Source organism: Genypterus blacodes, unplaced genomic scaffold (assembly GCF_046128005.1).
Source record: "Genypterus blacodes isolate CSIRO-AG114 ecotype Tasmania unplaced genomic scaffold, CSIRO-AGI_Gbla_v1 ptg000099l_1, whole genome shotgun sequence".
NCBI lineage: Eukaryota > Metazoa > Chordata > Actinopteri > Ophidiiformes > Ophidiidae > Genypterus > Genypterus blacodes.
Genome location: NW_027466903.1, coordinates 1,890,190 through 1,904,585, shown reverse-complemented (window position 1 = coordinate 1,904,585; position 14,396 = coordinate 1,890,190). Strand labels below are relative to the sequence as shown.

Genomic DNA, 14,396 nt, shown 5'->3' with positions numbered 1-14,396 from the left:
CATTATCTCCAACATTAAAACCTTAAATGTATTTCACTTTTATAGGATGTAAACTTTGCAACAAGTTTTTAAAACTTGTGGACTGCCTTCAAGTAACACGTTAGAAAATCAAGAAGGACACCTTTGTTTGTTGAAAACCTTTGTTATTAGTTAAGTCATTGTTAGCAATACCACTGAAAACCAACACATGTGCACGACTGATTTAATGAGACACTAAAGACAGACATGCATATATATATATATATGCAGCTTTCACACTGTTGATGCGTGGAGCAGCGATCTTTGATTTAGGGCTCGAGGTTGGTGAGGATCCTCAAACTTTCTGAGTCAGAAATCCCACTTCGGGGAGCGTTCCAGTTCAAATTATTGACTGGAAACTCTTCACTTCCCCCTTCAAATGCACCATTCAACGCACCATAACTCCATCAGACTGAGGAGCAGAACAAAGACATGATTCACTTGTTAATGGTCACAGTGCAGGGGTCAAGGTCAGAGGTTAAAACCAAATGAATGATATAGAATCATGTAATGTGTAGATCTTATGTCTACACACAGTTTTCTTGGTTTCACTATTGTATGTATCTTTTTCATTGATCTTGTTTCAGTGGTTGAACACTGTGTGTGTGAGTGTGTGTGTGTGTGTTCTTTCTTTCTGGTGTCACACCTGATGACATCCAACATAGATACTGATGCAGTTGTTGGAAGCGTTGTATGCATAGTATCGGTAGCATTAGTGGTATTAGCAGTATCAGTAAGTAGTGTCAGTAGTATTATTAGTGTTTGCAGTACTAGTAATTTTAGCCCTATCAGTTTGCACTAAATTACAAGAATGCTACAACAGCAAAGTGGCACATGCTAACTGAGGCTATTCTGGTATTTACAGTTCAGGCCCATAATGTCACATAATAGAATATTAAAGTTGAGCTGCATGACCGGACTGTGATTGTTGAATATTGAACATAAGCATGTTTCCTCATGAGGTGAGCTTCATAACTATGTACCATTGACATGTCAAACTTCAAGCATGTTGACCTACTGCAGTTGCAATGAGATGCTAATGTGTTCAGCCTGACTGAATATTTTCATTTCAATATTAATTCATTTATTGACTGATTCCAGACGCAGCATTATCTGCATGTTGCTGACTCACACTGAAACCAACACACACACACACACACACACACACACAGACACACACACTGTGGGGTTTCTTAGAAATTGATGTCAAAGCGTTGCTGCTGCTGCTGCTGCTGCTGCGCCTCCTGTGCTCTGTGTTTTCAGTCTGCAATGCCTTGTGGGGACTGGGTGACAGTTTACTGTAATAGCAGACCACATGCCATTTATCAGAAATGACATCAGAGGAAGTGACATCGTAGCTCTTGGTTCATGAGCGGTCCAGTTTACGTTTCTGCAGAAAGACTGCTTCCTGTCTCTCTGCCTGCCTGTCTGCTTACCTGTCTGCCTGCCTGCCTATCTGCCTGTCTGCCTGTCTGCTTGCCTGCCTATCTCTCTGTCTGTCTGTCTGCCTGCCTGCCTGCCTGCCTGCCTACCTGTCTGCTTGCCTGCCTGCCTTCCTGCCTGTCTGCCTGTCTCTCTGTCTGCCTGCCTGCCTGCGTGCCTGCCTGTCTGTCTGCCTACCTGTCTGTCTGTGTGTAGATGTGTTTGCTGCCCCCTGGTGGATAAAATCTGCCATTTTGTTTGTAGAACACAGAAAGTGACCAAGGAACTTTGTTTAGTTTTATTCATATTTATGTAAATGTGCCAATCAATAAATACACAATAAATAATCTATAGTCAGTCATAAGAATAAATACAGAAATAAATAAAACATTAATCAAACACTGATTAACGCTGTAAACATCAGCAACACTTCTCATTGGTTGCAGATGTGGGCGGAGTTACAGCTGCTGCTGTTTTTATTACAGAACTCCAAGTCACAGAGAAACAGCCAATGACAGAGCTCCAAAATCTGGTGATTCGGATATTTCATTAAATTTGTATTAAAACAACAAAGACAAATAAATAGCATAAATAAAACGATTTAAACCTGCCCACTTCTCCTCTCCAACAGATATGTCCAGTAGTCTGCCTAGCAACAAGTGTAAATAACACAATAACTTATAGGATTAAAAATTAAATATATATATATATAATGATAATAACATAATAGTAATTATCTTTGTCATCATCAGGCTGTATAAGAATGTTGATCTAAATGTTTTTTGTAGTTTCTGCTCTTTGAATTCATTATTGATTATTATTTCTTGTATTTGAGGTGTTGCTGTTTTTCCGTTTAGCCTCTAAGGTGTGTTTTGACCCTCTGTGCTCGCCGTCGCCTCCTCTGCCTCCTGCTGCTGCCGGTCAGTAAGCTTGCCTCCTGGTACAGCTGTGGCAGTTCCCACAATGCCTTGCTCTGGATGATCAAGTCATCCATCTAGCAAGAAAGAGAGAGATTTCAGGTTGAAATGAGATGAGTAGCGGATTGAGGAAAGAGGTGATGGTGTGTTACAGATTTGGCTTGGCTCTTCTCTCTACCTGGATGTGTTGCAGGTGTCTGAGTCCCTGCAGGACTTTATCTTGCTCGCGGTACTGATGTTTCCTCAGAGTTTTCACCAGTTTCAGGATGTAGTTCAGCTCATCCCTGAGTCTGCCTTCTGCTGCTTTGGCCTGGTTACCAGTGGTGAGGGGTCCGTTAATAATGGACGTGATGGTTGGACGTTGATCCGTCCTGACTGCCTGTGGTGCAGGTGTGGGCAGCTGACCCATCATCTTGTTAATCAGCTTCTCATACGTCTCCAAAACCCCACCTAGGAACACTCGCTTCTCTGCATCCTGAAAGAGAGAGGGAGAGGAAATCGTTAAATTATTAAAAATCCAGAAATCATTTAATGTAAAAATAATAAGAAGTAATGTCTGTTATTGACTTACAAATCATAAAACCTTTGAGTTATTCAGAAATCATAAAGTCGATTTTTGCGACCCCCTGATCAGTTTTCTCAGTGGAAAATCTTTGTGGTTTTGTGTAGGTAAACTAAGAGGCGAGGGGAATGCCGCACTTCCACCGTCAGTGCTGACGCGTAAACATGCTGAAGGTCACATTCCAGCTACAGACCTGGTAAAGACTTCACATCTCCAAATTGTCTCATGTTTTGGACTGATTTTCAATTCCTCTGAAAATACAAATGTGCAACAACTTTACAATAAACTCAGCATGCAAATGTTTTGTAGCAGTGCCACCATCGGGCTGACTGATCCTAAAATGTGTTAAGTTTCCCTCGATCAGGTCCAACTTGCTCATCTGAGTTTCTAACAGTCAGTGAAGAACCTTTGGAGGAATTCTTTAATAAGCGACACTAATAATAGAGCCATACATCACTGAAACCGTGACATGACACCATCCCTGACTCATGTGACTGCTCGCTCTGACAAACTAATGCAAAATCATGACTTTTATGAGTGATGTTATGGAGAACATTGATTGATATTGAAAGTGACACTATAACACCGAAACTTAACTGCACGAAAGGAGTGAGTCTTCACCACAAAACCTCAACACAGGAACAAACTCGATAGCAAGAGTCTGAGAGGAAGGAAAACCCCAACAGCTGCTGACTTGTTCTTGACTTCTATGTTCTGGCCTATAGGTTTGCTCTCAGACTCACAAAATCAAAACTCTTTCACGGTTTCATCTTTGTTTTGTTTTTGTTAAGTTTTCATCATTGCGGTAACTGGAGGACTGTTGGAACTTGGTGGCGGTATGAGCTCTAATGAGTGCCCCTCTAGTTTACCCACGCAGTAACATGTGATCATATGCGCTCTGGTCACATTGCGATGGTACACCTGTCCTCTGACACACACAATCCATCCAGCAGGGAAACACCCGCCAGATAAGACGTCAATGTAACCACTCATCTTCCAGGTGATCTTCGTGCTCGCCCTCGTTGATTAAGCCATTTTGAAGCAGTCACAGCCCACGCTAAAAAGTTATTTTAGAAATGGAAGAAGAGCGAACACTGAGCTAAAAGGAAACATAAACCCCGGGATGACCCCCCACTGTTAGTCCTGATCCTCTGGATCGACAACACTCCACATTTTCCCATCTCTACCTGCTGTACACACCTTCTTCAGCTGTTCAGGCTGTGGAGAGCAAGGAGAGAGGGAAAACCTGGAGGTGTGGGGTACTCATGGAGCAGGACCTCTGATAGAACGCTTCTGCCTGCTTCTGACCCGGGCACACACACGGCTGCAATGTTGAGTTAGCACTGGCATGTGTGTTTGTAGACGCAGTGAAGTGGCAGAATGAGGAGATCATTAAATGCATTTTTATTTACCTGAACTTTCCCCTCCAGCGCCTCCATGGAAAATACAGGCCTGCCGTTAAACCGCTCTTTAACTGGGATTTTCTGCAGACAGGTGGAGAGCAAGACAGACAGTTGTAAAGAGAGAGACAGACAGGTGCTTAATTGTTTCTTACATTCATCCGTCCATGTAAACAATGGAATTGTCCTTTATTTATCTGTAACTCTCTGTACTGTGCAGTACTACTGCTCACATGGTGAAGTAACAGTAAAGGTAAAGTTGTAGTTCTTGTGCGAATATAGAGTAGTAACAGTAGTAGTGTGTAGTACTGAGCATAATACTTGTACTCACATAGTGCTGCAGTAGGTTCTGGATGGTTCTGTTCATTTCTGCAGGGATGTTGAAGCTGCTGACCACACACACGCACATACACAGACACACCATCAGTCTCTCCATGGCAACCATGACTCTGTTCACCACTCCCACTTCTGAGTCGCCGCGCTGATGTCCTGTCACTGCTGGGTTGCAGGTTCAAATCCAAACAGGGTCAGATGCTGTGTTTTAAATTCCTGAGGACCTGCTTGTCTGCTTGTCTGTCCTCTGACCGTAGTGTGGAGCCCTGTGAGTTCTGGTGAAGCTTCAGGCCCTTTATATGTGAGCAGACGCTGCTGCTGCTGCTGCTGCTGATGATGGAGGTGTGAAAATGTGGTCGTGTTTAGTTTCCTTTAAAACACCAAACTTCACAGAAGAGGGTGAGGGGTCTCCCACTCTCATCTCTCACTCATCCTGTCCCTGCTCATCTTTACATCACATATGGCAGTACATTGACTTTGGATTTCCGATTTCAGATCCTGAAACTGAAATCGGAAAAGAAATTCCATGACGCGTTTTTTTTTAAAGATTTCATTACTCACAGAAATCAGATTGTAGAAACATGGCAGGGATACATTCATACCTCTTTATTTTTAATTCCCCTAGTTTATTACACTTTTGCAGAAATTATATAAAGTTAGGATAAATGTCACACACGTGACCTCGCCCAAACAGGCCCGAGGTGATGGATAACTAAAGCCTGTGTGAGGGAAACAAGAAGACCGCCACCAATCAGTCCACATGCAGTTTGTACTGATGATGACTGATGAATACTGTATGTATTTTCACTCAAATAAGGACAACAGTTCTGCTTTGTTGACAAAATGTAAGCCATTAACCCTGAGCCCCAGAAGCAGATAGCCAAAGAATAGAAGGTACACACACCTTTGATTATACTGGATTAACGTTAACTATATGATGTGTGAATACAATAAGCAGCGTTTACAACCAACAGTTTGTTTGCTTTGCCTTTTTCTTCCCGGGTCCAGACATTTGAAGGCCTCTACGCGTATGTTCAAGAGATGTGAGTGATGCACACACACACACACACACACACACACACACACACACACACACACACACACACACACACACACACACACGGCCCTATGTTCATGCTTTTCTTGGGAGCTCCTCTGGGTTTCGTTTGTTTGTGTTGAAACCACTGGAGCGTAATGATGTCCTGGTGAGGGCTGATAGACCAGTAACAGCAGGTGTTAGCAGGTGGGGAATGATTCTATTGGGGTTCTTCTGAAAACCAGGGGACATTTCTGATGTAACTACTGGGGTCAATTGATCCAAAGCTGATTAGAACCAATAGAAATCTAATTGATCAATACTAGAATGTCTAAAGATCTCAATTCACATAATCAATAACAGCACATCGGACAGCAATGGTGTGGGTGTGTCTGTGTGTCTGTGTGTCTGTGTGTGTCTGTGTGTGTGTGTGTGTGTGTGTCTGTGAGAGAGAGAGAGAGAAACACTTAATCATCCACATGCATCTCAGTGAGCAGACTTTAGACAACATGTCACGCCAACGTCATGTCTCTCTGCAGTATATGTAAACTGCTGCCAGGACAAATCCTCTTCTCGTGCTGCGTGTAATTGAATGCAGCATCGAGGCCGTAGGCATAGAACTTTAAAGCTGGATGTGATTGTGGCACAAAGGACGAAGAAGTCCAGCCATGTCTCGTCTTCACACACTTAAGGGTTTTTGTCTTAAGTTTACTGAGACCTTTGACTCGATCCACTGTCGGTAATGTTATGCTGGATTCACAATCATTTTGTCAGTGCTGCACAATGTCATGGGGGAAGAGGAAATGATGTAAGGAAGCAGAAAGTGTTGCTTGGTGTTTGAATGCGAGTTATGACAGCGAGAGGTTACACCTCTGTTTAGCAGAAACTGACGTACCACACACACACACACACACACACACACACGTTATTCTGTGAATGACCGCGAACCGTTTACAATAAATACTCTAGATGGCAGTGGGTCAAACGGAAGTAGGTCAAAGGTCATGAGAGGTGATTTTAATGAAAGCAAATCAAACTAAATGCACAAGGAACAAATTGCAGTAGAGGCAGACACGCAGAGAGACAAACAGGCAGGAAGAGGCAGGTGGGAGATTTTGTCAAATTTTTGTAGAAATTTGTTAATTTCAGATGTTAGATTTTTATCTTGGATATCCCCTACACACACACACACACACACACACACACACACACACACACACACACACACACACACACACACACACACACACACACACACACACAGGAAGTGGTGGTGTGTGTTTCTGGTTTGAGGATTCTCAGCCGTTTCTCCTGAAGTGCAGGTCCACCTGCTCTCTCAGATGGGTTCTAACAGAAAAAGGAACACAGGTTCTGCTCATTTTCATCTCCTCACCATGTCTGGGTTCTCCACATCTCTTCATGAAAAAATTGTGGAGTCATTTTGAAGGAATGAATGAATGAATGATATTTGTTGAGTGTGTAGTTGTTCTCTGTACTAACAGAACAAATGAGGAGTGATGGTAACCAGTGTGACCCCACACTGCTGGACTGGGTAAAGGTCACAGGTCAAAGGTTAATGTGCTCAGACATTTCCATTTCAAACAGATACCTTCAGGACTCTGATGTTGATCTATTTCAATTCACTGTAACTTTTAAGAATGATGTAGTACTTGTACACAGTAGTTCTGCCGTACATCTGCCTATGTGTGACTCAGTGAAACCTGTGATTCAGTTTTTCTCTGGATTAGCCAGCAGATGAATTCATTTATCATGACATCATCTTTTTTTCTCTGACCGAAAAAGTAAAGTCCCTCAGCATGTGGGGAAATCCCTACACACACTGGCACGCGCGCACGCACACACACACACACACACACACACACACACACACACACACACACACGCTCAGCAGCCACCATGCTTACCTGTTGACACCTCTGAGTTGGACCTTTCTAGGCTCACTATTTATCAATCGAGTGATATTAATAATAATAAAATAATAACAGTAATAATGATGATAATGGCGATGGCGTGCAAATTGTCTTTGATTTTAAAAGTCTCAGGCTGAGTGTTGCTGATTTCTGTCTTTATTCCGATGAACCACATCACATACAAGACAAATAAATTAATCATAAATAGAAACAGATTATAACTAAATAAATTATAACTAAATAAATTAAAGTTTGAATTCAGTTTGAAACTTAAAGTCAAAACAAGTTAAATTAGAAAATGAATAAATGCTGTTGTAAATGAAAATACACAGTCTTAATGTGTTAATGAATATAAACACATCATAAACCAATCAAGCAAGTTGTCAAGTATTAGTTGTCATGGAAAACCAACTAGCAGCTCTAATAATAATGTTTGATTTAATGTGAGTCTTGTCTCTGATTGGACAGTTCAGCTGGAGGAGTGAGCGTGGTGTCCACAGTGGCGGTTGCCAATCACAGAAGCCGCCTGGTAGACCTCTTTAAACTGAGCCAGAGCCTGTTTCTGGACCTGCCAGTCGTCCACCTGAGAGACAGAGGGTGGGGGGTGAAATATACGCTTGGTCAAAGGTCACATGTCAGGTTTCTGATATTGATCCAGATAAAGATCAAGAAAGTCATCTTTTTATATATTAGATTTCAAGTTAAACACAGTAAAAATCTACAGCCACACACAGACATACAGGCAGAGAGACAGACACACAGGCAGGCAGAGAGGCTGACAGACACAGGCAGACCGAAAGACAGACAGACAGTTGTCCATACCCTGATGTTGGCCAGCTCGTCCAGCGCTCTGTCCTGTCCGTCCTGGCACTCGTGGTGCAGCTCTTTCTTCAGCATCTCCATCATGTGCTGCAGGCGCATCAGAGCCGCCGTCACCTCGGCCTTCTTCTGGTCTGGAAGCTGGTCCAGCAGAGTCGGGGTTCTGCTCTCCACGTGGTTCCGGTTCTGCTGCAGGATGCTGGAGAAGATGCGCAGGTAGACTTCCAGAGTGGCGTTCAACAGGACCTGCTCCTTCCTCTGTGAAGGACAAACGCCTGGTAGTCAGTTTGCAGGGGTTCACTAGATCAGGGGGTCTGTGTGTGTGTTGGGTGTGTGTGTGTGTGTACCTGGCAGGAAGTGTTGATGTTCTTGATCACAGCTCTGAAGGGAGGATTGCTGCCAATACCTGGGTCCTTCAGATCCTAAAACAGACGCACACACTTAAATACTTGAATTTATGTTCAGCCCAGGTGTTATTCCTCTTTAGTTTTCCCCCTCAAATAGACAAAAATTTGGCCAATAAGTGTGTTTGGCCACGTGTTCTCATCATGAGAGAGAAAAAGGCTTCCAGCGAGAAAAAACTTCCACCTTCCTCAGAAAAAATCCTCTTTTCGTCTTGTTCTTTATAATTATTGAGATGAACTTCTAAACCAGACAACTTTTATTGTCATTGTTAAAGGAAACTTAAATCTCTACTTGACTCCCTCACTACTGACTCATAAACACACTGAATAAGAAACAAAAATATTTAATAATAAGTAAAAGCGTACACACTTGTACCTACACACACATAAATTCACACGTGTGTGTATGACCATCTATGCAAAAACAGCTGAAGTGTCTGTGATGATGATTTCTGCATTCAATCCATCTCAAATTTAAATGATAAGTGAAGAAATTGTACAGACTTTTATCGTTTACAGTCATCCAGGCAGTTTTGGCATGAGGCTAAGCTATCAGCATCAGCACCTGTTCCAGCCTCATACAGCTGATTTTTGTCTGACCAGCAGGAAGCGTGAAACTATCCGAGGACGTAAGTGGATCCCTGAGGGACGCCGCAGGTGGACCAGGTACTCACCAGCAGCTCTGCGATGGAATCGTGAGTTCGTTTCAGGTTCTCGGAGATGAAGCGGCAGGACAGGACCGGACTGCAAGAGGCCATCACAACTCCCAGTAAGACCAGCAGACACACCGAACCACAGCGCCAGAACATAGTGGAGAAAGAAGGAGTACTGCAAAGTGTACTGCAAAAATGTGAGCAAGTGATGTCTGATGCTCTGTGTTTACCTGTCTGTCTGCATTTATAGCCGCCTGTATCTCTGTCTGTGTGTGTGTGTGTGTGTGTGTATGTGTATGTGGCTGTGGTCTGTGGGCTTTCAGCAGCATCATCAACAGTTTTCCTCTAAAACCATATGCTGCTGCTAAACTCACACATGCAGGAGACTCCCTGGTCAGGTTTCCATTTAATTCCATCTACATATGTGTGCACACACACACATACATACACGAACATACACACATTTCCAGGTAAGTTGTGGTGCTGAATTGGTCGGCCTGCAGTTAAACCACTTTGACCAAGGAGCCCCCTCTGTGTGCATGCGTGGGGGCTGCAACAGTGCATACATCATCATGCAAGCTTTATGCCACCATACAGGCCTGTGTGTGTGTGTGTGTGTGTGTGTGTGAGTGTGTGTGTGTGTGTGTGTGTGTGTGTGTGTGTGTGTGTGTGTGTGTGTGTGTGTGTGTGTGTGTGTGTGTGTCAGTCGGGATGTCTATGTGTAAAACTTCAGTTAGACTCCAATTAAATGTAAAATTGGCCTAAATCGCTTCATTAATTAACTTAATAAATAAATAAGTTTATTTTATTTAATAAATGTATAATTTATTGGATCATATAAGTGATGATCAGACGTGTGAAGCCTCAACTGATCAAATAATGATCAATTCATATCTACGTTGGAATCCATTTATACTGTTCATGTCTCGCTCACATTGTTGCACGAACGAGCGGTGCTCTTATTGGAGTTGTGTGTGTGTGTTTGTGTGTGTGTGTATGTGTGTTATTCAATATGATTCCTAAAAGTCATCATCCGGCTTAATTAAGTCATCAAGCTGTCTGGTGCAAGTTAGAGAGTGCAAGTCAGTGTATGTGTTGCTGGTGTGTATGTTGCAGAAGTTCAAATCCCAGTCTGCCTCCACATCCGTGTGCGATACTGGAAAAGATTTGGTGTATTTTATTTGCACTGTCCGTGTGAACATACAGAAGGACATTTCCTGTAAACTAGCATTTGTGGGTCAGGGTTCAAGGTTTGGGCCATGGGTCAGGGGTTAGGGCCAGGGCCAGGGCCCGGGTCCAGCCCAGGGCCTGTCCACCTTATCAAATCCCACAGTCTGTGGTCTCACAAACTCTGATTCCACTGTTGGAGCTGCTGAAAGGATTTTTCACATTTAATCAAGCGGGCTAACAGTTTCACGCTGCTTCCAGTCTTTGTGCTGAGCTAGCCTAACTGCGATGTCCACCTTGTGTTGTGACTCACAGAAAGACGGAGGAGGATATGGTTTGCGGTGGAAGTTAAACGCGATGCGAACGGTTTGCCTTTGAGGAGCATGGGAGGAAATGTTAGGTGTGAGGACGGAAACCATGATGAAGTCGATGATGAAGCTGAGTCATCTTCAATGGAGTGCTTAAGGTGAGGAGAAACCTCAGAGTGAAAGAGAAGTCAAATGTCGTTGAGTATTTATATCTTTGGAAATAATAACTTACTTAACATGGGGGATATGCAAATCCATGTAGGCTGTCCTGTGTGTACACACAGCTGATGGGTCTGTGAGGGGCGGACGTGCCGGTCTGGAGTCCTGCTTTGAGGTCCTTCATCCACCACTGAAAGTGAGTAGAAATAAAGTTCCTTGAACTGTATTGAAGTAACTGAAAACATTGTGCTGAATGTGACAAATTATTAATGGTTAACTTTATAAAGAGAATAAAGGTTGCACAAGCTCACACCTCACTGACCTCTGACCTTGTCTCTAGTGCCACCATGACGGGAAACCTGCCATTTGTACCCAGCCGTAAATCCACCCGTGTGTGTGTGTGTGTGTGTGTGTGTGTGTGTGTGTGTGTGTGTGTGTGTGTGTGTGTGTGTGTGTGTGTGTGTGTGTGTGTGTGTGTGTGTGTGTGTGTGTGTGTGTGTGTGTGTGTCAGGGAGTGATTATATTTCCTAGAAGTCTCTACCAACCATTTTTTTAGCTGTCAGACACACACACACACACACACAGTAACCACATCCCCTCCTGTATGAAGGTTGAATTCCCCATAGAAACACACACAAACACACACACACACCCACACAAACACTGACTGGATAAGACATCGCTGATACTGAATATCTATGATTCACTGTTTCACCTCTAAACGTACAAATCAACCCACATTTCATTGATTTTCCATTTTGTTTAATTCAAACAATATGAAACAAACAAAAGAAGAGAAATAATTCTGCTGCTGACTGAGTGTTTCCACATAGAACAGGCGACTCGGCACAATGGCGCTGATGGAGGATCAGTGGTGCGTCAGAGCATGGGGGCGGAGTCACAGTTGTGTCTGGCTCGCTGTCACAGGTGTGGCTTGCTGGCTGTGTGGGGGGAGGGGTTTGCAGGAGGGCTCCATGGACAGGAAAGACAGCCAATCATGACCCCAGTGTTACTTGAACCTCTCGCCCTTCCTCCTCTCCTTTTCCTTTACTGACATGTTGTAATTCCAGGTCTCGACCAGCAGAGGGACACAACGGTTGAGTCTGAAGCCATTAGGCATAAATTTTAAAAGATGAAAACTATTTCAATTCAACTTGAGGCTCGATAACAAATTCATGTAACAAAATAGCAACACATATGTTAAAAAAAATACATCTGAATTAACTTCACACTCTTTTCAATTAAATACATTAAATTTAAATTCATATTAAATTAATTATAATAGTTTTAACACTGGAACATTACCATACACATTTTACTGCAGTGACATTTTTCATGGAAAATGACAAAACAATAAATAGTCTAAGAAATAGGGTACAAATAGATCTATAAATACACCTACACATATAAATATAAATCATCTATCTAAATATAAAAATACAAATATTTAAACTTCGCATTCAACATGATGAAGGTGAAGATAAGATGATGATGACTATGAGGATGGAAGCTTCACAAGATGTTGTGCTGTGTCAGCTCGTCCATCCATCTGAGCATGAAGGGGAATTCTCTGACAGCCTTCATCACTCCTTCATTTCTCCTCTGTGTGCGCGCACACACACACACACACACACACATACACAAACACACATAGGTACTGTAGTTTATTGTAATAGAGTCAGTAATATTTGTACAAATATAAATATTTTTACCTTCTTGATTTTTCTCTCCACTTTTTTAATCAGGTGAAACCATTTAGAGGGTTTAGACAATGAAACCTGAAAAACACAAAATACACACATCATGTGTATGTCTCTACTGTCAGTGCTACAGTGTGTGTTCACTCATAGAATGCTGCAGTGCGTGTGTGTGTGTGCACGCGTGCATGTGTGTGTTCACTCACACAGTGATGCAGTGTGTGTCGCATTCGGTCCAGCAGGTCGTTAAAGTGGAGTGGAAGGAGCTTCTGGATGACATCACTGCTGAACACGCGCCTCTGGTAGATGTCAATCATCTCCCTCATCTCCTGCCATCCAATCTGACGCTGAGGAGAGAGAGTGTGACAGTCATGTGACACAGATAAGCCCCACCAACATGAGGAAGATCAGACTGTGTACCAACTAATGCTACCTACTACAAGCTGATAGTAATACTACATAGTAACAGGCAGACAGACAGACATGCAGAAATACAGGCAGACAGACCTCTTGACAGATGGTGCAGAACTTTGGCAGCAGTCTGAATCTCCATGAAGATTTTTCTTCTTTCTGTCCATCAATAACAACACAAAATGAACAAAATTATTAATATGAAAACTAATCAACGTGTCAACATGTCAATAATAACTCATTCAATGATCAACAGATCATGAAAGAAAAATCTATTTTGAAGGAAGTGAATCTGTAGTTTGATTATTGATTTTTGACTCAGACTCAAAGGTCAGACTGATAACATTATTGACCTGCAATCACTACTTAAAATTAAATTCTTAGATCCTGGGCTTATGTGCTGATCAATAGGTTTTATTGCCCATCCATCCTTGGTTTCGTTGATTTATAACAAATTATAATACAAATTAAATTTTAAACTTTATTGATTATTCATTATTGGTATAATCACCTTACACCTTAGACCTTTATCATTTATTTGATAACTTAGCTGATATTTTAACCACCAATGCATCATTGCTGACTTGCAATTGATAATCAAAGTGACATATGTATTGACCTGTAAATGATGCTCTGTTTGATCATCAGTTATTGATCTTACCGGCAGGCTGTTGATCAGGTGTTTGCTGCGGCTCCACAGATCTCTGATCAGTTCAGCAGGAAGTTCCTGTCGGCAGCTTAACCTTCTCTGTGCTTGGGTTGCCGAGGTCATCGTCTCCGAGGTCACCATGAGAACAACCCCCAGCAGGAGGAGCACCCTGGTGGCAGATAACTTCCTGTCCAGCAGGGGAGACATCTTCAAGTGAGGGACATACACTCATCCACCTGCTTTATACCTCCTCCTCCTCTGTCTCTCTCCTCCTCTCTTCTGTCACACCCCTCCCTCCTTTCTTTCCCTTTCCTCTCCCGATCTGTCTGTCTCTCTGCCTGTCTCACTCCTCCCTCCTTTCTTATATCCTTGTCTCCTCTTTCAAAACTTTCCCACCTTGTTGAAATGTGACCCCGACTCAATTTTCAAGGAGTCTCCAACGTGACGCCAGCCGCCCCTCTTTTCACTTATTTCCTCAATTCTCTCCTCTCTCCTTCCTTGTTCCCTTCC

General features: G+C 42.8%; 2 protein-coding genes across 2 annotated transcripts; both read right to left on the bottom strand.

Annotated features, from left to right (window-relative positions):
* Window positions 1–1,736: 1,736 nt before the first annotated feature.
* On the bottom strand, window positions 1,737–4,961 carry ifng1 (interferon gamma 1). The gene is made up of 4 exons (XM_076159701.1): window positions 4,651–4,961; window positions 4,332–4,403; window positions 2,536–2,832; window positions 1,737–2,434 (listed from the first exon to the last, which is right to left on the bottom strand). Exons 1-4 carry the CDS (start codon window positions 4,762–4,764, stop codon window positions 2,294–2,296), a joined length of 624 nt encoding a protein of 207 aa, XP_076015816.1. The 5' UTR covers window positions 4,765–4,961; the 3' UTR covers window positions 1,737–2,293.
* Window positions 4,962–11,929: 6,968 nt separating this feature from the next.
* On the bottom strand, window positions 11,930–14,093 carry il26 (interleukin 26). Its single transcript, XM_076159736.1, has 5 exons — window positions 13,899–14,093; window positions 13,334–13,396; window positions 13,033–13,173; window positions 12,842–12,907; window positions 11,930–12,731 (listed from the first exon to the last, which is right to left on the bottom strand). Exons 1-5 carry the CDS (start codon window positions 14,091–14,093, stop codon window positions 12,642–12,644), a joined length of 555 nt encoding a protein of 184 aa, XP_076015851.1. The 3' UTR covers window positions 11,930–12,641.
* Between the last annotated feature and the right edge of the window lie 303 nt (window positions 14,094–14,396).